The 22,058-nt window shown below is 40.6% G+C and overlaps 1 protein-coding gene across 3 annotated transcripts in view; it reads right to left on the bottom strand.

Moving 5' to 3' along the window:
• Window positions 1–13,832: 13,832 nt before the first annotated feature.
• Window positions 13,833–22,058, bottom strand: part of mrpl23 (mitochondrial ribosomal protein L23) — a 94,334-nt gene continuing 86,108 nt past the window's right edge. The window contains exons 5-7 of one of the 3 annotated variants that reach the window (XM_072592012.1): window positions 20,817–20,936; window positions 15,173–15,233; window positions 13,833–14,084 (exon numbers count right to left, since the gene is read on the bottom strand). In XM_072592012.1, the coding sequence (XP_072448113.1) occupies window positions 15,216–15,233; window positions 20,817–20,936 (138 nt within the window). In that variant the 3' untranslated portion in view covers window positions 13,833–14,084; window positions 15,173–15,215. Of the gene's footprint in view, window positions 14,085–15,172; window positions 15,234–16,160; window positions 16,218–20,816; window positions 20,937–22,058 lie in introns of those variants that run through there. The other 2 variants (XM_072592008.1, XM_072592011.1) reach the window with 2 other exon arrangements.

Raw genomic sequence — 22,058 nt, 5'->3', positions numbered from 1 at the left:
GTTCAAGTTCTTTTACCATCAGAACCTTCAGCTGTGTGTCCATGTTAGTGTAAAGGAGTAGGGTGCCTATCAACCTGAAATAGCACAGGAACTGGCTGATGTATCGTCCCAGAATGCAGAAGGCATGAGAAGAAAAACAATTCCCAAGAAGTTCAAACTACCACAATGCATGTCTGACCTTCAGCTATACCCTCAGTACAGCCTCAGAGTCATTGTCAGAGCAATCAAAAGAGAAACCAGAGGAGAGAAAACGAATACATACTGTGAATATATACATATTAGTCTAATTTGATTAGACTCCATGGCTTAACACGATGTTTTATAGTCTTTTCAATGCTAGTTCTGAACATATTCTCCTTAAGCAAGTCTCTTTAAGACATGAACGTGCCAGCTGCATGATTGATTCTGCTGAAAGAGTGGTTCCTAGTTCATTAACAATTACAAAACACCTGGTTATAGTCCAACAGGTTTATTTGGAAGCACTAGTTTTCAGAAGGAGCAGTACTCTGAAAGCTAGTGCTTCCAAATAAACCTGTTGGACTATAACTTGGCATTGTGTGATTTTTAACTTTGTCAACCCCTGTTCGACACTGGCACCTCCAAATCATTCCTAGTTAGTAGTCACCTCTTCCCAGTTTATCTTGTATGCACTTGCCTTCTGCTCTTGTTACTCCTACACCTTCATTTTAACATGGGAATGAATCACTTGACTGAAAGATTGCAAGCAAAGCATTTTATTTTTGTCTGCAACTGAACTTGTACTTGGTAACGCAGCTCAGAAAAGAATTTTCAATTGGATTCATCACGAACAGTTCATCTGCTTACTTACTCAGTGCAGTGGATAGGATCTTTACAAATGCAAATTGGCAAATGTGCTATCCTATATTGCAAGAGTAACTCCAATTCATTGATATTTAATTGATTATGATTATAAGAAACATTAAACAGATGCAAAGCAAGTCGAAAGAACTGCAACAGGGAAGTACAAGAAAAAAATGTGAGGAATACCAAATGTTATGTGCATTTCAATTCATTTGTTTGCAGAAGATTCTTACTTTCTTTTATTTGTTCAAGGGATTGTGAGTGTCGCTGGCTAGACCAGTATTTATTGTCCAATCCTTATTGCCCTTAAGATGGTGGTGAGCTAGCTTCTTGAAACATTGCATTTCAAGTAGGTAAGTACCCATCAGTGCTGTTAGGGTGGGACTTCCGGAATATTGACCCAGAGAAAGAGAATGGCCAAGAGTAATGTCACTGACAGACACAGGAGATATCAACGTTGAAAATAAGTAAATGGCAGAGTTGCTAAATATTTGTTTAGTCTTCTTCAAAATAAAGAAAGAAAATAAAATAGTAGAGATATGAGGAATACTAAAATAAATCAAGGATAAGACCTGACTAGACTTAAGACTACATATACATTGACTAGTTTCTATTTTTGGTTTAACAGAGTGGATGAGAATTTTATAGATGCTTTAGCCATGATCTCGATTCAGAAATTGTCGAGTTGAATTGGAAAACTGCCAATGCCAATCAACTAATTCAGTACAAGGAAATTATAGGCTAATTGGTCTCACATCTGTCATGGAGTATTTATACAGTTTGTTATTAGGAATGGAGTGAATGCCCTGTTACAGTCCACGTTGTAGATTCCATTTCAGACATGTATACAATTTTGAAGCAACGAATTACTTTTTGAGGCATTGCTATTTGGCATATATTGTATCCCCAATATGTATTGATTCCAGAAGGAAAAGAGTACTTGAAAGGCTTGTCAATATATTGGTGGTATTGTTTGAAGAATGAACATTGGCCAAGGCATCAGGAGAACTTCTGATTCACTTTCAAACAATATTATAGACAATTTTGTTCATTTTTTACTCATCAAAAATCAGGTTCAAGATTTCACTTGAAAGATAGTGCCTCCTAAGAAATGCAGTATTCCCTTAGCGCTGCTCTGAAATGTCAATCCGCAATGCTCCATAGGATGTTTTCTTTCATATACCTTTCTCCTCAGACATGACTGTTTACCTTTGACCCTGCTACAGCTTCCCAAGCTGTCCAAAGCACGCTGCACCAATGGAATCATTGCCAAACATTTTCAGCAACTGTGAATGCACAGGTCCTAAAATGAGTCACCTTCACCTGCCTACGTTATTCAAAATCCCACACCACCTTGCAACTGGCCCTAAAAGGCTAAAACAATTATTAATTCTTTTAAAGTCTGCAAAACGTTCCACCAAGACAGAAGGTGTAAGAATGCAGTTTGACATGATGATTGGTCATCACCTCAAAATTTTCCCTCATGCTTTTGGGAATACCCCAAAGCTTCACTTGTTTCCACATGATGCAAACAAGAAACAGAAAGTCACAATGTAGTGAATCACTGGCACATCTGTGCAGTGCTTGAAAGTGAAGCTGAGACCAAGCCATGTCTGCTGTTTAGTTGCATCTACAAGGCCTCATGGTGCATTTCACAGTAATTATTAAAGTATATCACTTAAAGAAAGTTACTCAGGCTAGTGAAAGTAGTATCTCATGGGGAATCAGTATTAGTACTACTATCCTAACACCATAAGATACAGGAACAAGAATAGGCTTGCTCAACCATGCTTAGTTTACCATTTCTCTCATCCACGTTCCTCCCCTTTTCCCTGCAACTCTTGATTCCCTGAGTGGCACAGTGGCTAGTGGTTAGCACCAGGGGCCCAGGGGGATGCTCGGGGGATTGTATGGAGTTCACACATTCACAGGATGAGGCCATCGCTGTCTAGGTGATTGAGCGCGGCATGGTATCTCAGTGGTTAGCACTGCTGCCTCACAGTGCCAGAGACTCGGGTTCGATTCCAGGCTTGGGCAACTGTCTTTGTAGAGTTTGCACATTCTCCCTGTGTCTGCGCAGGTTTGCTCCGGATGCTCCAGTTTCCTCCAACAATCCAAAGATGTGCAGATTAGGTGAATTGGCCATGATAAATTGCCCATAGTGTTTGGTGCATTAGTCAGGGGTAAATATAGGGTTGGGGAATGGGTCTGGGTGGGTTACTCTTCGGAGGGTGGTTGTGGACTTGTTGGGCCGAAGGGCCTGTTTCCATACTTTAGGGAATCTAATCTAATTGTGAGCTAACCTACATACTTACCATCAACTTGAGCTACAAATCTTCTCAAAAATTGCCCAGAAGGCAGTTGAGAGTCAACCACATTGCTGTGGATCTGGAGTCACATGTAGGCCAGACCACACAAAGATGGCAGTTTCCTTGCTTAAAGGATGTTAGTGAACCAGGTGGGTTTTTACAATCAACAATGGATTTGTGGTCATCATTAGACTCTTAAGTCCAGATTTTAAAAATTAAATTCAAATCCCATCATCTGCTGTGGTGGGATTTGAACCCATGCCCCCAGATCATTATCTGGGTCTCTGAATTAACAGTCCAGCAATAATACCATTACGCCATTGCCTCCCCAGATTACTCTGCCCTGTGTGGTGGTGAGCTTCTTGTTGGCGCTGACCTCAGCCAGGCAAATGGAGAGTATTCCAGTACCCTCCTGGCTTGTGCCTGACAGATGGTGAACCAGTCTCAGGAACTGAGTTAGTCACTGCAAATCGCCAAGCCTCTGAGTTACTCTTGTAGCTACAGTATTTGTGTGACTGGTCCAGTTCAGTCTAATGGTCAATGGAAAACTCTTTCTCAAAAGGCAGTTGAAGCAGAGTCTTTGATTTCTTGTCAGGCAGAAATAGTTAGATTCTTTATAAGCAAAGGAGGTGAATGGTTATTGCGGTTAAATGAGGATATGGAGTAGTTAGATCCGACAGAGCAAATAGTCTCCTCCCTATCTTAATTCCTAATGTTTGCATGATTCTCTTGATGCTGCTAACTACTTTGACTTGAGGGACAGATAAAAAAAGAACATAATTACAATAACTGTGAAAACTAATCCACTCAGGTCTTTGCTAGAAGCAACTGAATTGAGCCTTCTTGGTCCACAGTGCAAGAGATTGACCAGGCAAGCCTGAAGAGTTATTTAGGAAGCTCTGTGAATTTCTGCTGACATTTGAACAGATCCTGAATTAGCACCAGGTCAGCAATTGTTTACAATGGAACACAGCTATTTAATTTGTGTATATTTATTTCTGAACTGGCATTCAATCTTTCCTTGGAATAACAACACAGAACTGTAAAAGTCTCTTTACTCCCATCTGACACATAGATGTACATTTTGCCAAACATTATAAATCCTTAAAAAGAACACTGAGCACTTTCAAACTGCTGACTAAAAACTAGCCCATAGGAAAAAAAAAGCAAGTGGGGCAGTAATGTGATACAGCAATAGTGCCACTGAGAGGAGTTTTATATTTAACAGCAATACAATGGCTAGGTGCTGTTAGTTCAGTTAATTGTGGAAACCATGGCTTACCATTCACTTCCTTGTCAAGTGCCGATTATGTCTACCATAAATTTTAAAATACATTGAACATGCTTCTGATGTCAGCTCATTTTATTGCACGCCTTCAGCTTCCTAGCTGTCAGCCAAATGTCTTGCAATTAGGCTTTCCACACTAATACTATACAGCAGGGCTCTGTATTAGATTTATTTGTCAGACGTGTTGAATGTTTGAAACACTTTAAATGAACGCATCATTGCCTCCATTTCAATAATGCACAGTTCTACGGAAAGAAATCATGTATTTTGATATTTGAAGAGCCTAATTAAAAGACAAAATATCAACCAACTGAAAGTACCAACCAACAGATGGAAAATTTGTAACAGGGCAGGGTTATGAGTATTTTGCAAGATGACTACAGCTCAGGCCCACAAATTCCTCAAGTTCTCACTTTATGTAACCACTGTGATGTTGATGTGTCATAAATAGATCATTGGATTTAAGGGTTAAATAGATCAAACCATGAATAGAACTTAATTGTGCAGCTCCAGCCAGCCGACCTGGAAGAGGGTAACCTTTGACCTTTGATGCACAGAACAATTGCTCAGTAGCCAGCAGAGATCATGGAGTCTGTTCAATCATGTGAGGAGGATAGGAGTTGGGCGATGGGTGAATGGTAGCCAGCCATGCCTGTATACTCAAATATCTATTGTCATGCTATTGTCATGCATGTTTTGTGAAGAAAGCTAATCTGTCTTTTCAAAATGGACACCAAATCTTACAAGATGGACTCCAGAAGTCACATGACTTCTTTTATCAATTCACTGCAGCCAAAAGCAGACCAATTTGAGTCAATCACAACAGGTCGTTAAATATTTCAAGGGATTCCAGAACTATCCAGTGAATCATGAAAATGTAGGAAGACTCTGAAGATTCTCTAATGTCAAACAGGAGACTGGAAGGAAACCACAGGACATTCAAGCATAACTGACTTTGCTGGTAGTACAACAAATCATCAGACTTAACATCAGCAAGCTTATTGTTTGATTGTGATTAATACCTGGCTAAAGAGCCATTATGCTTGCAGAGATCTCAGAAGTCTGTGTGAACACAGTTCTTGCCACATAGCCCTAGCTGTGAACAGTGTGGGAGATATGGGGGTGTTCCCTCTGATGCTGGGAGTTGCAGAATAAATGAGGCACTCTGACAGAATCTCTGTCCTGCAGAAAAGGATGCAAGGCAGCTTTTAAATTTCAGCTAGCAGAACAAGTAAAGAGAAGAGACCTTTACTCACTCCTTGAAGCTGCTCTAACCTATTGAGTCCACCTCCAAAGCAACTGAATTCTGATTTCAAAGTTTCAATGGCTTTACTCCAGAAAGAGAATTTTCAAGTAAGTAAAAAACCTGTAGTGAAGTTAATGATTAACATTACATACATCTTCATAAGTAACTTTTATCCTTTTTTTGTTTAAATCTGTTATCTGTGTCTTAGTTAATAATTATAACTTTTTGCTTGGATAACTTACAGCAACAAGGGCATCAAAAACTAATCTTTTATTTTGTTTAAAGCACTAAGCTGTGCCACTTGGTACTTTCCAATTAAAACGTTTGGAAACTAAAGTAGGGCTCGAAGTAAGCTATATAGATTCATAGTCCACCCCGCAGGCATGCCTTGTGGAGTTGTGACACCCTTCCACTGCTTCTCTGACAATGGTATAATGAGAAAAAGCAGTCCACCCCAGGTTGAGAAGAGCACCTCTGAGATTATATCTGAACACTTCAAATTCAAAACTAATCTCCTGCACCCTCAGAACCATGGTGAGCATTTTCTGAAACAAAACCCAGTGAATTAAAGATGGGAAATATCGTAGACAAGACACACCTATGGTACTGCTCTGTAAATTCATACAGTCAAAATGGTTGACAGCTCTGAAAAGCATCCTTTGGCCCATTGAGTCTGTGTCAGTCAAAAACAGCCATTAACTATTTTAATCCCATTGGTCCAGAGTCTTATATGCCTTGGCATAGCGAATGCACATCTAAGTACTTCTTAAATGTTCTGGGTCCCTACCACCCTAATAGACGGTGATGTCCAGATTCCCATACCCTTCTGGGTGAAAACATTTTTCCACACATTCCCTCCAAACTTCTGCCCCTCACTTTAAATCTATGCCCTTTGGTCATTGATCCTTCCATCAAAGGAAAATGTTTCTTCCTATCTAACCTATCTATGCCTGCCGCCATTCTATGCACCTCAATCATATTTGCCCGCACTCCGCTTTGCTCCAAGGAAAACATCTTCAGTCTATCCAATCTTTCTTCATAACCAAAACTCTCCAGTCCAGGCAACCTCTTGGTAAATCCCCTCTCCAGTGCTATCACATCCCTCCTATAATGTGGATTCCAGAACTGCACCACTACTCTAGTTGTGGCCTACCCAACTTTATATACAGTTCCAGCACAACCTCCCTGTTCTTAAACTTCTGCCTCAGCTAATAAAGGCAAGCATCCCTCATTCCTTCTAACCACTTTATCCACCTGTCCCATTACCTTAAGGGAACAGTATACATGCATAATCAAGCTCCCTCTGATCCAACATGCTTCCCAGGATACCACCATTTATCATATATTTCCTTGCCTTTTTTATCAAGCTGAACTGCATCACCATACACTTATCCAAATTGAATTCTATTTGCTGTCAGAGTCAAATACTGTAGTGCTAGAAAAGCATAGCCAGTGAGGCAGCATCCAAGGACCAGGAGAATCAACATTTCAAGCAAAAGTCTTCATTCTGATGAAGAGCTTATGCTCAAAACACGGACTGTCCTGATCCTCAGATGCTGCCTGACCAGCTGTGCTTTTCTAGCACCACACTCTTTAACTCTGATCTCCAGAATCTGCAGTCCTCACTTTCTCCAACCTGAATTCTATTTGCTGCTGATCAGAGCATCTGACCGGCCATGAAATGAAGAGATTTTAATTAATCCATCCACATATTGTTGATTGGAATCATTCTCCAACCTGGTGCAATTAAGTGAATCCATGTTTACTGTACTCATTATCATACTAAAATTTCTCATGAGCAACTCCATACCCTTAAGTTTGTCAACTTTCCCATCAGAACTTTTCATGTCAGTGTCCCTTCAAAAACTTCTTAGTTCCATTTTGAAAAATTTACCACATGATGATATTTTGAATAACATTCTGAAACCCCTGTGAACAATTCCCTTGGCATTCCTGTTGCCTAACAGATCTGTCAACAAGGTCTCCAGCTTCATTTCTTTTATAGTTTCAATGACCTGATCCAAAAACATGTCCCCTTCTGAGAATCCAACAGCAGTTTAGACCAGGAACCTGTCTTTATGCAGCATTTTAGCCCGGCCCAACAATTTGAAAGTAAACACTGATCCAGGATCTAGCAAATAACATTTCTGTAATGTTGTACAGAATCATTTGTTCTAAATTGATTATAGTCTGAGTATATGCAGGTCATAAATTATGTTTCTTATCAATTTTGTCCACAAATATCAGTCAGCTATGAAAGCCTTTATCAGTATCCAACCACTGGGCCTCTAGTTCTGAAAATACATTGTACCTGAGTCTGCTTGTGTTAAGAAGTGGCAGTACCAAGATAGAGTTGGAATGAGACTTTTTGGGAGAAGTCACAAGACCTCCTACTGTCAACACCCCCTCCCCAGCCTTCAACCACTGATCTTGTTACAAAACATACTCTTATTTTTATTCTTTTAGATAATTCTCACTCTTTTAATATATTTGTGAGACATCACTGCCAGTGCACAAGGGGAGATGGCTCAACCTTAAGATGATTGACACTATTTTAAATGGTCACTTGATAGTACAGAATTTTGCTGAAAAGAGACATGTTGCTGAAGTTTTCCACCTCGTTTTCATTAGGACAAATGTAAGAATGCCAAGTTTCAAGTGATTACAATTTAAGCTACAGGAGAAAAGGTTGCTGAATGGTTGACAAGTCAACTCTGATTGGCCAGTGTACTGCCATAGAGAATCAAAGGGGACCTATAGGCTCCGTAATGCTGCTGGGTAATTCAAAAGATGCATAAAGCTTGAGCATGCTCCTTTTATTTGCAGTCAATGGATTCTTTGTTGACGATATCCTGTACTTTTCATTGTGATGATTTGAAATTTGGCATTCTTGCAACTTGTCCTGATAAGTGTAAGGCAAAAGTATCAGCAACTTGCCCCATTTATTAACAATCTTCAGCATTCAAAACAAAGCCGCATACAACATTCCAAAACTACATGTCACCTCAGTGGTGACAGATTCTTTAAAAAAAATTCAGGATCCAAACCTAGATCTGCACCATCATTAAAAAGTAATCAGTCTCTCCGTGAGTCATTTCCTATCTTTGTACCAAGTTTTGTTGAAATCCATTTCTTAGTTCTTGAGATAAATTGTTAGCAAGAAGGCCGATCTTTTCAACTTCACCACTTACTTGAATGATGGTGATTACTGGGTTAAGTTCACCACCAGTTGTCTCTTCCTAATCAGATTGGACTGGATCAGATTGCATTTGGATTTCCAGAATATACTAAAGACATGCTATATCAAAGTTTATAGTTCTCCGAGACTATGGTGGCTTTCAAATTATTTAGTCAAGTAATCTTCAAGTAGAGACCTTCTGTGGTAAATATTCAAATAAATTTGTCAAATATGACTTCCCTTTTCTTAAACCCATGCAGACTTCATCTGATATCTTTCTTCCTGTTTCCCAGGTGACTTTCTTGTAATTTAGTTGGAGTGTCAAGACACCAGAGAAACAAAGACATCTTAAATTCCCAGACTGAAGAAGGTATTGTCAGATGGGGCTGAGCATTCACAAGCCTGAATATCTCGTCTGTCTTTTTCATATGAACATTCACGTTGATACTCCGCTAGACAGCAATGATGCTCCTCACTGATTCACAAACACCACTTCCACAATTTGTTTAGAATAATCTGCTTTGGACCTTGATGCGTTCACATCAAAAAATATAGCATCACTGTACACTATTTCACCAACAAGAGGTTATTCAGAGGTCAGAGGGATGTCCTGTTCGGGATCATTTGGAAATGCCCATCCCCATTGGAAATGGAGTGAAATGGGAGGGGCCTCAGCAGGTTGGAGTCATCCTCCTGCTATTTTACCAACTCCCAATTGCATCCTGTGAAGCTGATTTCTCAAAGGAGACTGTACCTTTAACAGTGGACAGCAAAAGATAGTGGGAAAGATTACTTACAAAATCTGTTCCATTCTCAAACAACATGACAAGGTGAAATTAGTTTTTAAGCAGCAGCAGAAAATTGGCAATTGTAATTTGGCAGACCGTCTGGCAACCTGCCTCATTTCCTCTTCACAATTTCACTCCAAGGCATTTTAAATACAATGGCATCCTCTTGCACCGACTGGCCTCAGGCTATTTTGGAAGGTGTTCAAATTGCTGGTTTACACTACCCTCAGAATCAAGAGGTTACTGATCCAGCTAATGATGCCCTTCATCAATGAGAATATGAGTGTCGATGTCCTCATGGGGTTCTGGGTGTTTGATCTTTATTGGTGGTACACTGACAGAAGCTGCTGTGGAATTAATTTCTTTATCTGTGTAGCCATCACAGTTGGCTACAATGTCACATGGAAAACTGCAATTAGTTGTCATGGAATGATTTTTTAAAATTTAAGTCTCACTGGGTTCCCTGGTCTCTCAGAACACTGTAATTAACCATTCAGTAACATCATGCAATTGCAATGTGTGTCAGAGTGAACTTCTATTACAGAAAGAATGATTTGGAAAATGGTTTCCAAGGACAATCTCTACTGCTTTAAAAGAACAACAGAATTGCCTGCTTAGGCTCCATCACTTTACTGAATATTTCAAGCTTCTGGGCTGACTTACGCTTGGTTTTATGTGACGTTTAAGAATCTAGGTGGCCAATTCTCCAGGATGGCTTAGAGTTGCCAGGAATCAAAGAGTAACCTCCTGGACTCTACCATGAGCAACTACAATAATATTGACATACAGTATTGTGTACTCTTTATTTCCTTCTGATTATAATAATCCTGGAGATAGGTGACAATTTGAAGGCATAGGTCATGTGGTGAAACCAGAACTTTGGAGCATTAAAGAGGTGACTTAATTTAGCAAAATATCCTTGATTGGGCAAAGATTCCTCAAGACTGGAAGGTAGCAAATATAACCAAACTGATCAAGAAGGGATACAGACAAAAAAAAACAGGAAGCTATGGATCATTTTGCATGAAGCTTACCAGAGGGAAGGTGCTAGAATTGATCATTAAAAAGTTTATAGCTGCAATGTAGAAAAACTCAAGAAAATCAGGAAGAGTCAGCAGAGTTTTGTGAAAGGAAAGTCATTTTTAACTAATTTATTAGACTTTGTTGAAGGAGTGGCATGCTGCTGATAAAAGGGAGTCTGTAGATGAACTGTATTTGGATTTCCAGATGACACTAAAGATGTGCTATATCAAAGATATAGATGTGCTGTATCAAAGTTTATAGCAGAAAATAAAAGCTCAGAGTAGGGCATAAAACGTTTGCATGGATAGAAGATTGGTGGGGTGGCAGAAAGTGTGCGTAAATGAATCTTTGGCTACCTAGGATATGACAAGTGGTGTCCTGCAGGGGTCAGTGCTAGGGCTTCAACTTTTTACATCAAATGACTTAAATGAAGGGAATCAAGGCATGATAATTAAGCTTGCCTGGCACAAAATTCATTGGAAAGTATGTTATGAAAATGACATAAGAAGGATATACGGAGGTGGAGTGGGTGAGCAAAGGTCTAGCAGATTTTGTGTGGGAAAGTATAAAGTTGTTCATTTTGGCAGGAAAAGTAAAAACAACGACATTACTTAAAAATGGAGAACGACTACAGAATTCCAAAGTGCAAAGGATCTAGTATGTAAGTATAGCATTAGAAGGCTAATGAATGCTCTCCTTTATTATGAGAAGAATTGAACATAAAAGTAAGGATGTTATACTTCAGTTGAATACTATGGGCAATTTTGGTTTCCTTATTTAAGGAAGAATATTAATGTATTCAAAGGCAGTCTACAGAAGGTTTACTAAATTTATATGTCAGTAATAATAATCATAATCCAATGAGTAGATTGTCTTCTGGGGATACCTTTGATGGGGCTGGACGGTGGATTTTAGAAGAGTGAGGTGTGACTTGATTGAAGTCTATAAGAACCCGAAAATGTCTTGACAAGATGGATGTGGGAAAGATGCGCCTCTAATGGGCGAGTCCAGCATTAGAGGGTACTACTTTGAACTATCTTTTAGGATATAGATGACAAGAAATTCTCTCTTGGAGAAGGTAGTGCAACTTTGGAATCTCTGCCTCAGAAGTGGGCAGAGTTTTTTTTAAGGCAGAGGTAGATAGATTTTTGTTAGACAAGGGAATCAAAGGTTATCAGAACAGATGGGAATGTGGAATTCGGAACACAAACATATAAGCCATGGTCTTATTAAATAGCAGAGCAGACACAACCCTCTGAGAGAAGAATTGTTTCTTCATTTCAGCCCTAAATGGTTGACCCTTTATCCTGTGATGGACTGTCTGTTCTGAATTCCCCAGCCAGAAGATGCAATCTCTGTGTCTACCGCTTCAGAATTTTAAACACATTTGTTCTGTATTTCTGCAGGTCCATTGGAGCAGAATCACAAAGCAGTGAGCCCAGGATGAAGCAAATCATCTTCACAATCGAAGCCAACTCTTCCCTGATCTCCATCTCTTCCTTTTCTATACCCACATGGTACAGCTGTCGTGGTGTCCTGCCTTCTCACCCAGTGTGTTTAATTCATGTATGCCACAAAAGAAACTCAGTAAATACTATGCTGAGAATTGCTACACCTTGGGTTTTTGAATGTAATGAGGATACTGAAACTAGTACCATGTTAGCCATGTTGCTACTGTGTAGATGGCACAGGGTATATTTCATACCACTACTTTGCAACCACTTTGGCATAGATCAGGTGCCATGATTATAATGATACAATCCAACACCATGTTGCCTCTCATCCAGTTTTCACTTCACGCTTTGTCACCCACCAATGATCTCCATTGTCAACTTATTGAGGACAATCGAGAGTTTTGATTTGTTGAATCTCATGGTTAGTCTTAAACTTATACATTTCCCTGAGAGAAAAAAGATACATGGTTTGTACATCAATTCTCTGTTGTGCAGTTTATCCACAAGCTGCATCAAGGATACACTGCAAACTAACTGGCCGGTAATTGCTCAATCAATGGTGAATAATGTTTTAGAAACCATAATCATAGAAACAACTAACATTTGACGAGGTTTGAGTTGGTTAAGGGAAATAGATCTATAAAAGGGAGATCATACTCGATTAATCTAATTGATTTGTTTGAAGAAGTAATGGAGAGTGTTTACAGAAGGAATGTAGCAGATATTACTTACTGACTCATTCTTGCAATTCTATGTCCTTTTCACTTCATCCAGGCCTGCCGCATTTTTATCTCATGGACATTCAGTCTTAGCAAACTGTGCTGATGGATGTATATTTTTCTTAGCTCCTTATGGCCCTTCCTTTAGGTTGGCCTCATCCCTTCCAGTTTGAAGTGCACATATTTTGCCTCCCACAAATGTGCAATAGCTAGAAGAAACAAGGGTTTGAACCTGGAATTGTGAGGCACTGTGGTACTGAGATAGCCCATAAAATTTGTCCACTAATGGGACCTGATTGGTCTTAAACATTGCAAAACAAGAACAGAACTGGTTTACATCTGAATATGAACATCACCCTGATGAAGCCATCTGTAACTATTGCAGATGCTCATGGATCCGCTTAGTGTTTCCAGCTTTTGTATTTCTTACTTTGATACTGCAGTTGTAGAATTGATTTTTCAATGTATAATTTCAGTTACATCACACTGCAAATCTTTGCTGTAAATTCTGTGTTACGATCGAGCCCTCCACAATCACCTGATGAAGGAACGTCGCTCCGAAAGCTAGTGTGCTTCCAATTAAACCTGTTGGAATATAACGTGGTGTTGTGTGATTTTTAACTTTGCAAACCCTCCAAGTAATTTTGCAATCTCAATGCTGGCTGATGTGTCGGTTTAGGCAACCATTGTTTAGTTACATCAATCCCTTTAACCACCAAGTCTAATGTTAACATTTTTCTAATTTCTCTTTGAAAGCCAGTTCATTTTTTTCCTTTCCCTTCCTCTTATTCAGACAGGACTCATTATGAGATGCTGTGAATTAGATACCGTCAATCTGTTACTATGTTGAATTATTTACATTTGATAAACCCCAAATGTTCTGGTAAATTGCTTGGTATTTGTTAGTGCCTGTCTTTGGAATGTTCACTGTACAGTGTGATGTGCGTGAAAACTGCGGATGTGGCTACAGGAAAACACAATCCAAACAATAAACACGAGGAAGCAGAGATTTTAAAAGAATTGTAATAAAATTCCTGTTCACATACAGGAACCTGGTGACAGTCAGGTCTGGACTTTGTGAGGTACAAAACACACAATATATGGCAATAAGGTTGGAGAATAATTTAAAGCTACCTTTTTTTCAGCATCTTTTCTTTCTTCACTGTGAGATCCACCAATGCCTGGGCATCAATGCATTTCCGGGATCGAGACCAGTTGGTTACGATGGTCACAGATTTGTCTGCAGGCAGGCTTGACCTGCAGGAAAGAATAATCATTTATTGCGTCTGGACAGAAAGCCAACAGATATCCCACCAGGTCACAGAAATCATGTCTATGTCCGATATGGTGGAAAGTACTCTTAGGAAGTGGTGAGCCGTGCAAGATGAAAATGAAACAAAGCATGACAGTATTTGGGCGGCATGGTGGCACAGTGGTTAGCACTGCTGCCTCACAGCACCAGAGACCTGAATTCAATTCCTGCCTCAGGCAACTGTCTGTGTGGAGTTTGCATACTCTCCCCGTGTCTGCGCTCCGATTTCCTCTGACAGTCCAAAGATGTGCAGGCCAAGTGAATTGGCCATGCTAAATTGTCCGTAGTGTTAGGTGAAGGGATAAATGTAAGAGAATGGGTCTGGATGGGTTGCTCTTCGGAGGTTCGGTGTGGATTTGTTGGGCCGAAGGGCCTGTTTCCATGCTGTAAGTAATCTAATCTATTACAGCGGTTTGCTTCCACATGCAAATCCGGCACACTAACTAACAAACATATTTGTTACCATCTGAGGGAAAAGACTTTAATTCTGTGGAACATGTAAAAGGGAAGATTCACAATCTTGTATTCCAAATCATATCTACTGTGTATGATTCAAAGAGATTATACCGCACCCTCATACTCCAGGGTGCAGGCACAGTTTGTCAATCAGCTCATGGACAAGTGTTACAGATAACAAGGCCTTAGCAAGGTCATTGAAACTTGTGCCATCATCATCAGATATCCTCCAAAAATATGCCCAAATCGCAAGTACCCACTGATTCGCAACATTACATTTAGCTCAAGAAAGCGTACCTCTAGCTCATACATGAATAACTTCACAAAGTAATTAAGGTCGAAGAAGACTTCATCAGTTTGACTTCGAGAGGAATGTGTGGAAGGTGAGGGAATAAGGTAGTTGTCATGAAAGGGCCAACTCTGAACTCCCATGTGGTTGTCACTAGGGGGAGGTGGTCAGTTCAGTTGCAGTTGTTCCACTCTATTAGTCTTACCTCCACTGTTAACAACCATGTGATTTAGATTTTTGGCATCTCTTAGGAGATACATTACTGTAACATGCCATCTTACTACTTGCCTGTTGCTCAAGACATGACTCTTCTGCCAAGAGTTCCACGTGGTCATCCATTTGTAAATCCCTAAACCAATAAAAACAAGAGAGATTGGTGGCAATATGAAGAAAAGACCCTAGCAAAACCATCTCTTGCAACAGGGAAGTACCTCTTGACACTAACCAACTGATGAGGTTCAATGTCCTTTACCCACTTCCAAAACCCAGACCTGATCATGACATAGGCTGCTTTCAGCACAGCCAACCCACTTTCATCTACCTATGGGCCCCATGATCAGGTATGCTTTCTCCTGAGCATCGCTATCACCCATCCCTTTGTCTTCTCAAAGCATAATAAGTCTTTAGCATAAATAAACTTTTTCCTGCTCCTGTCAGCTCTGATGAGTTACTGGGCTCAAAATGTTAATTCTGCTTTTTGTCTCCACAGATGCTGAAAGGTAATATATTCTAGAGGAGAAAGTTTGAATGATTCATTCATATACGATTCTGCACATATTGCGCAACTCTCTCTCTCTGACATTCATGTCCTGCTGAACATTCCTAAGCCACCACTACATATTCAGCAAGACCATCAGAGTGAAAGCAGACAAAATGGTAAAGTGATAAAACACTTCGATAAAGGAACACAGATGAGGAAACCACAATTTAAAGATGGAGATTGTGCTCCGATCAAATGAATCAATTGAGATTACAAGCTCATGACATCTCTATCAAGACTAAAGTCAATAAGCAATTGCTCAGTACTGATGGTTAACTGTTGCATGACAACATAGAACATAGAAAAGTACAGCACAGAACAGGCTCTTTGGCCCACGATGTTGTGCCGAGACTTAATCCTAATGAAAAATATAGTAACTTAACCTACACACCCCTCAACTCACTGCTATCCATGTGCATGTCCAGCAGTTGCTTAAATGTCCCTAATGACTCTGCTTCCACCACCACCGCTGGCAACGCATTCCATGCATTCACAGCTCTCTGCGTAAAGAACCTTCCTCTGATGTCTCCTTTATACCTTCCTCCTGATATCTTCAAAGTGGAACATAAGATGCTGGATCACAAGTAGAACAGAATATTTTGAGGTTAGCAATTTTGAACATTCATTTCTTCTTACAATGTACGACCGCAATGTTGGTCATCCCCTTCATTGAGGTGATCAAGAAGAACTACAATTTCAATTTTGTAGATCTCAGTGCCATCACCAATAATTTCAAGCCTCAACAGATTGCTGTACTTAAGAGCAAACAGATTTTGCACTTTAAGAAATGACTGGGTATATGTATGTTTGTTGCTTATGATGAATTAACTTCAAATGAAGTTGTTTAGTTTTAGAGAGAATAATGTTGTGTTCAATGATTGAAATACTGGGTGTGTGTCGCCCTGTGCTGTCTCTCCAAACTGGAAACAAACATTAAGCATGAGAAAGCAGGCATTTTAAAAGCCATATATGAAGTTCCTCTTCACACACAAAATCTGGTGAGAGCCATTTCTGCATATCTCCAAGGTACAAAACACAATACCAATATTCTGTCTTCATGCATGATTAAAGGACCCTGTTGACATAAAATCTTAAAGCCCAGAGAGATCATTTGGCCTACTGTACCATTGAGCTATCCAATTGGTTATACAACCGTTCTCTTTCCCCATTGTCTGAATTTTTTTTCCCTTTCTCAAGCATGTATCGTATTTCTTTTCCAAAGTTCCTTTTATGTTTGGGTTGTACTATGCTAGCCAGGTCAGTGTCTACTGCTTACCTCCATACAGTCTCCAATGCAAGAACTGGGTATTTAACATTTTTAGAGGACATATGCATAAAGTGTAAACACATTTAACTGCACATAAATTATATTTCCTTCACAGACCTCACCAGCAGCTTTCAAACAAAATAGCAAAGAATCAACAATATAAAATGTTAAGATCCAAGATCTTTTTTCACAATTCCCATTGTAACTTATGTGTGCTCCTGGAATAATTTATCTCTATCAATCTGTTCCTTTCTAGTAAGAATAATCCAACTTTTCTAACCCTGCCTTCATAACATATATGGAATAATGTCTAGTCTGTAATTAATTTGTTGATAAATATCATTCATAAACCATGACAGCCAATTCAGGCAGCTTATGAATTATCAGCATGAATGCAAAATCAAATCACAGCCTCATTATTCCCTTCACCATTTCTTTCAGTTGACTACTTTACAGTACTCCTGCTTCCCAGACAGCCTTAAGGGCCATGGTCTACTTACTTTAGAAGCAGTATAGAATTAGAGGCCATTGGATAAAAGTCTACAAAGTAATTAAAGGGCTGGATAGTATGCCCATTGATAAAATATTCTATTTAACTGATTAGGGAGGAGCAGTGACAGGTATTAAATTAATAATAGCAGAAATAGACAATACTCAAAGCCTCTGGAGTACACTGCCAACTGGTGCAGGGGATGTTGATTCTCTGCTTTTGTTTAAGAGGGAGCTTGATTGGGACAAAGATCATATCATACAGAAGATGTGTATCTACAGATATTACATGGTCTACGGAATTTCCTAGCCTGATTTGATCACCTCAGAGAGTTGCAGAAGAATTAACCAGGATATTTTAACTTTTGTTGACCATGAGGTTGCATGCAGGTTTTGCCTTGCCTTGGTGATTACATTGGCTCCAGGAATGGAAGTGAGGAGGTAGATTGTTCCACAACATGGTCCTGCTTACTAGATTTAGAAGATGTGTGCCATAATCCTAATAGCATGTAGTATGTCAATTGCTTGCTGGTGTATTCTGGGTGATTTGTCTCACATTAGGTGCACATGATGCTAATAGTCTTTTCTCAAAAACTGAAAAGCAGCACTTTTAGATTGAGTCATAATCTAATGCGAGTGGAAAATACACTCCTCTTAAAGGCAGCATAATTATACAGTCTCTACCTTGTAAAGATTTCTTAGGAATAGTTAAAATCTACAATCTAATAATCACAAAAAGCCAGATAAATGTGCTTAAGTTGCATAAAATTGTCAACCTCTAGAATAATACCTCAACAAAGGAATCATAGAATCCCTATAGAATCACTGTGGAAACAGGCCATTTGGCCCAACATGTCCACACCAACCCTCCGAAGAGTAACCCACCCAGACCCATTCCCCTACCCAATACTCTACATTTAGAAATCATACAATTCCTGCAGTGTGGAAACAGGCCTTTTGGCCCAACAGGTCCATACCGACCCTCTGAAAAGTAACCTACCCAGACCCATTGCCCTACTCTATTGCTCTAGATTTACCCCTTACTAATGCATCTACCCTACTAATCCCTGAACACTACGGGCAATTTAGCATCGCCAATTCACCTGACCTGCATATCTTTGCACTATGGGAGGAAACCGGAGTACCTGGAAGAAACCCACACAAACATGGGGAGAATGGGCAAACTCCACACAGACAGTCGCCTCAGGCCAGAATCAAATCCAGATCCCTGGCGCTGTGAGACAGCACTGCTAACTATTGAGCCACCAGGCCGCCCTAAAAGAACCAGCTCTTTCCCCAAAGATAAAACCAGTTGCCACAATATGTAAAGTAAAATAGCATGGATGCTGAAAAACTGAAAGAAAATGCTGGGGAAACTCAGCACGTGTGGAAGAGAGAGTTAACGCATCAAGTTCAAGGTGACCATTCTTCAGAACTAGTTACATACAAACATACAAAATAGGAAAATGCAAAAGTAGGCCATTTGGCCCCTCGAGCTTGTTCCAATATTCAACAAGGTCATGGCTGATTCGTTTGTGTTTCAAAGTCCACATTCCCACCTATCCCCAATAACCTTGAGTACCTTGTCTAACTAGAATCTATCTCCCTATGCAATAAAAGTATTCAGTTATGTGAGGATGGAAAAACACAGCAAATCAGAGAGCACCGAGAAGTATGCAAGTCAACGTTTCAGGCTGAAACCCTTTGCAACAACTGTCCTATCAAAAGGTTTTGGCCAGAAACATTGACTTTCCTGCTCCACAGATGCTGTTTGGCTTGCAATATTTTTCTAGCTTCACATCCATTGACTCCGGCTTCCAGCATCGCAGTCCTTACTGACTTGATTGCACATTCTTTGTTGACCTGTGAGGGTAGCGTTGGGCCTTCTGCTTGAACAGCTGAATCAGATTGTTGAAGCAGAAACATGTGTTGCTAGAAAAGTGCAGCAGGTCAGGCAGCATCAAAGGAGCAGGAGAATCGACGTTTCCGACATAAGCCCTTCTTCAGGAATGAGGAAGGTGTGCCAAGGAGGCTATGATAAAAGATAGGGAGGAGGGACTTGAGGGAAGGGTATTAGGAATGCAATAGGTGGAAGGAGGTTAAGGTGAGGGTGGTAGGGGCGGAGGGGTCGGGTAGAAGATTGCAGGTCAAGAAGGCGGTTCTGAGTCCGAGAGTTGGGACTGAGATAAGGTGGGGGGAGGGGAAATGAGAAAGTTGGAGAAATCTGCATTCATCCCTTGTGGTTGGAGGGTTCATAGGCGGAAGATGAGGTGCTCTTCCTACAGGCGTCATATTTCCATGGTCTGGCGATGGAGGAGGCCAAGGACCTGCATATCCTTAGCGGAGTGGGAGGGGGAGTTAAAGTGTTCAGCCATCGGGCGGTTGGGTTGGTTGGTGCGGGTGTCCCAGAGGTGTTCTCTGAAACGTTCTGCAAGTAGGCAGCCTGTCTCCCCAATATAGAGGAGGCCACATAGGGTGCAGCAGATGCTGGAGGGAAGTGAGGGGGGAGGTGTGGGCACAAGTTTTGCATTTCTTGCCATTGCAGGGGAAGGAGCCAGGAATTGAGATTGGGTTGGTGGGGGGTGTGGACCTAACGAAGGAGTCGCGGAGGGAATGGTCTTTCCGGAACGCTGATAGGGGAGGGGAGGGAAATATATCCTTGGTGGTGGGGTCTGTTTGGAGGTGGCGGAAATGACGAAGGATGATACAATGTATCTGAAGGTTGGTGGGGTGGCAGGTGAGGACCAGTGGGGTTCTGTCCTGGTGGCGATTGGAGGGGCGGGGTTCAAGGGCGGAGGAGCGGGAAGTGGAGGAGATGCGGTGGAGAACATCGTCAACCATGTCTGAGGGGAAATTGCAGTCTTTGAAGAAGGAGGCCATTTGGGTTGTTTGGTATTGGAATTGGTCCTCCTGGGAGCAGATGCGGTGGAAACGAAGGAATTGGGAATATGGGATGGCATTTTTACAGGGTGCAGGTTGGGAGGAGGTGTAATCTAGGTAGCTGTGGGAGTCGATCGGTTTATAATGAATGTCCGTGTTGAGTCGGTCGTCCGAAATAGAAATGGAGAGGTCTAAGAAGGGGAGGGAGGAGTCTGAGATGGTCCAGGTAAATAGGAGGTCGGGGTGGAAGGTGTTAGTAAAGTGGATGAACTGTTCAACCTCCTCATGGGAGCACAAGGTAGCGCCGATACAGTCATCGATGTAGCGGAGGAAAAGGTAGGGGGGTGGTGCCAGTGTAGCTGCGGAAGATGGACTGTTCCACATATCCGATGCAGAGGCAGGCATAGCTGGGGCCCATGCGGGTGCCCATGGCTATTCCTTTGGTTTGGATTAAAGCAGCCTGCTTGGCCGCCTAACAGGCAGTTAAAAGTCAGACATGTCACCACATAGAGACCAGACTGAGTAACCATGCTCACCATCACTTTCCTGAGGGCAGTTAGGAAGGGATATAGATGCTGATCTTGCCACTCATGCTCTACATCATGCTTTGTCCTTGGAATGTCAGGTGGAATACCATTCGTGTTCTTTTGTTTAAACTGAAATAAAAGTTTAAAGCAAAATTTGAATTCAGTTTCTCAAAATTATTACTATTTCAATTTTCTTAAAGCAGAGCTTTTCATTGTGGGCAAAAGGAAGTAAACCTTCACCTACTTTCTTGGAATTGTAGTAGATTGATAGCAGTTTTCTGCCTCGGCGAGTCTGTCTAATTGAGGGCTCTGACCCATTTTGTTTTGGAACAGGGTGCACATTGCACAATATCCTACCATGAAGTTCTTTGATACCAAGTCCATCTAAGATCAACTGACAGAGCACTGACCATGATGTAATCAAGCTCTTGGGAAATGGATGAATTATCACTTTCAATGCCAGTCAATCTTTGTTCAATTCCTACTTAAACTGGGTTCCATTTACACAATTAAATGAAAAATTGTGTGGATTTGTAAATTGAAAGGCTGATCACTGTTTAGGGTAAAAATGAAAATGAACTCCAGGGTCTTCACCTTTTCACTATTACAGCTACTATAAACTGGTCTAATCCCATCCTTGTCCATCTATGTTGAGGACAAAAACAAACACAGGACAAATGCCTGCCAATCAAAATGGAAATTTTAATCAGAGCCAATGCACAAGTTTTCAAATGAGCTGTATTGGACTTCTTTGAAAAAAATTATTATTCCATAAATATTTGTGGTACCTTTAAAAATGTAACCGCATGTAAAAAAAAATCTTAAACACTAACAGATACATTCTTTATACTGCTCTGGGACAGAAGTCAACATCATGTGTTTGCAGAAACACAATTATGTGTTGGACTTGTTTCTAAGTAAAGCCTTGGAAAACTACAGTACAAGGCATTCATGAAGAATGTTTAGTAGTTTTAATGTGGGAAAGCCCTCTTGCGTTAATTTCAAGGATCACGGTTCATTTTACTAACTGGAAAATCCGTGACATCACGTATAGTAACATTTTCAGTTGAAAAGTAATAGTATTTCTTCTGTAGCCTGCAAATTAACTCAGTGTTTCCTGGCACAATCGGCGTAGTGTTTCTTAAGAATCAATGAGTTACTCGAGCTGACTGCTATTTGCGCCCCAGAAAGCCAATAGGTCTTTCACCAGCTGGATGAATTAAAGAAAACAATTATGTAACTGCATTCGGC

Source organism: Chiloscyllium punctatum, chromosome 22 (genome assembly GCF_047496795.1).
Source record: "Chiloscyllium punctatum isolate Juve2018m chromosome 22, sChiPun1.3, whole genome shotgun sequence".
In the NCBI taxonomy this organism is placed as follows: domain Eukaryota; kingdom Metazoa; phylum Chordata; class Chondrichthyes; order Orectolobiformes; family Hemiscylliidae; genus Chiloscyllium; species Chiloscyllium punctatum.
This window is presented reverse-complemented; position numbering and strand designations above follow the sequence as displayed.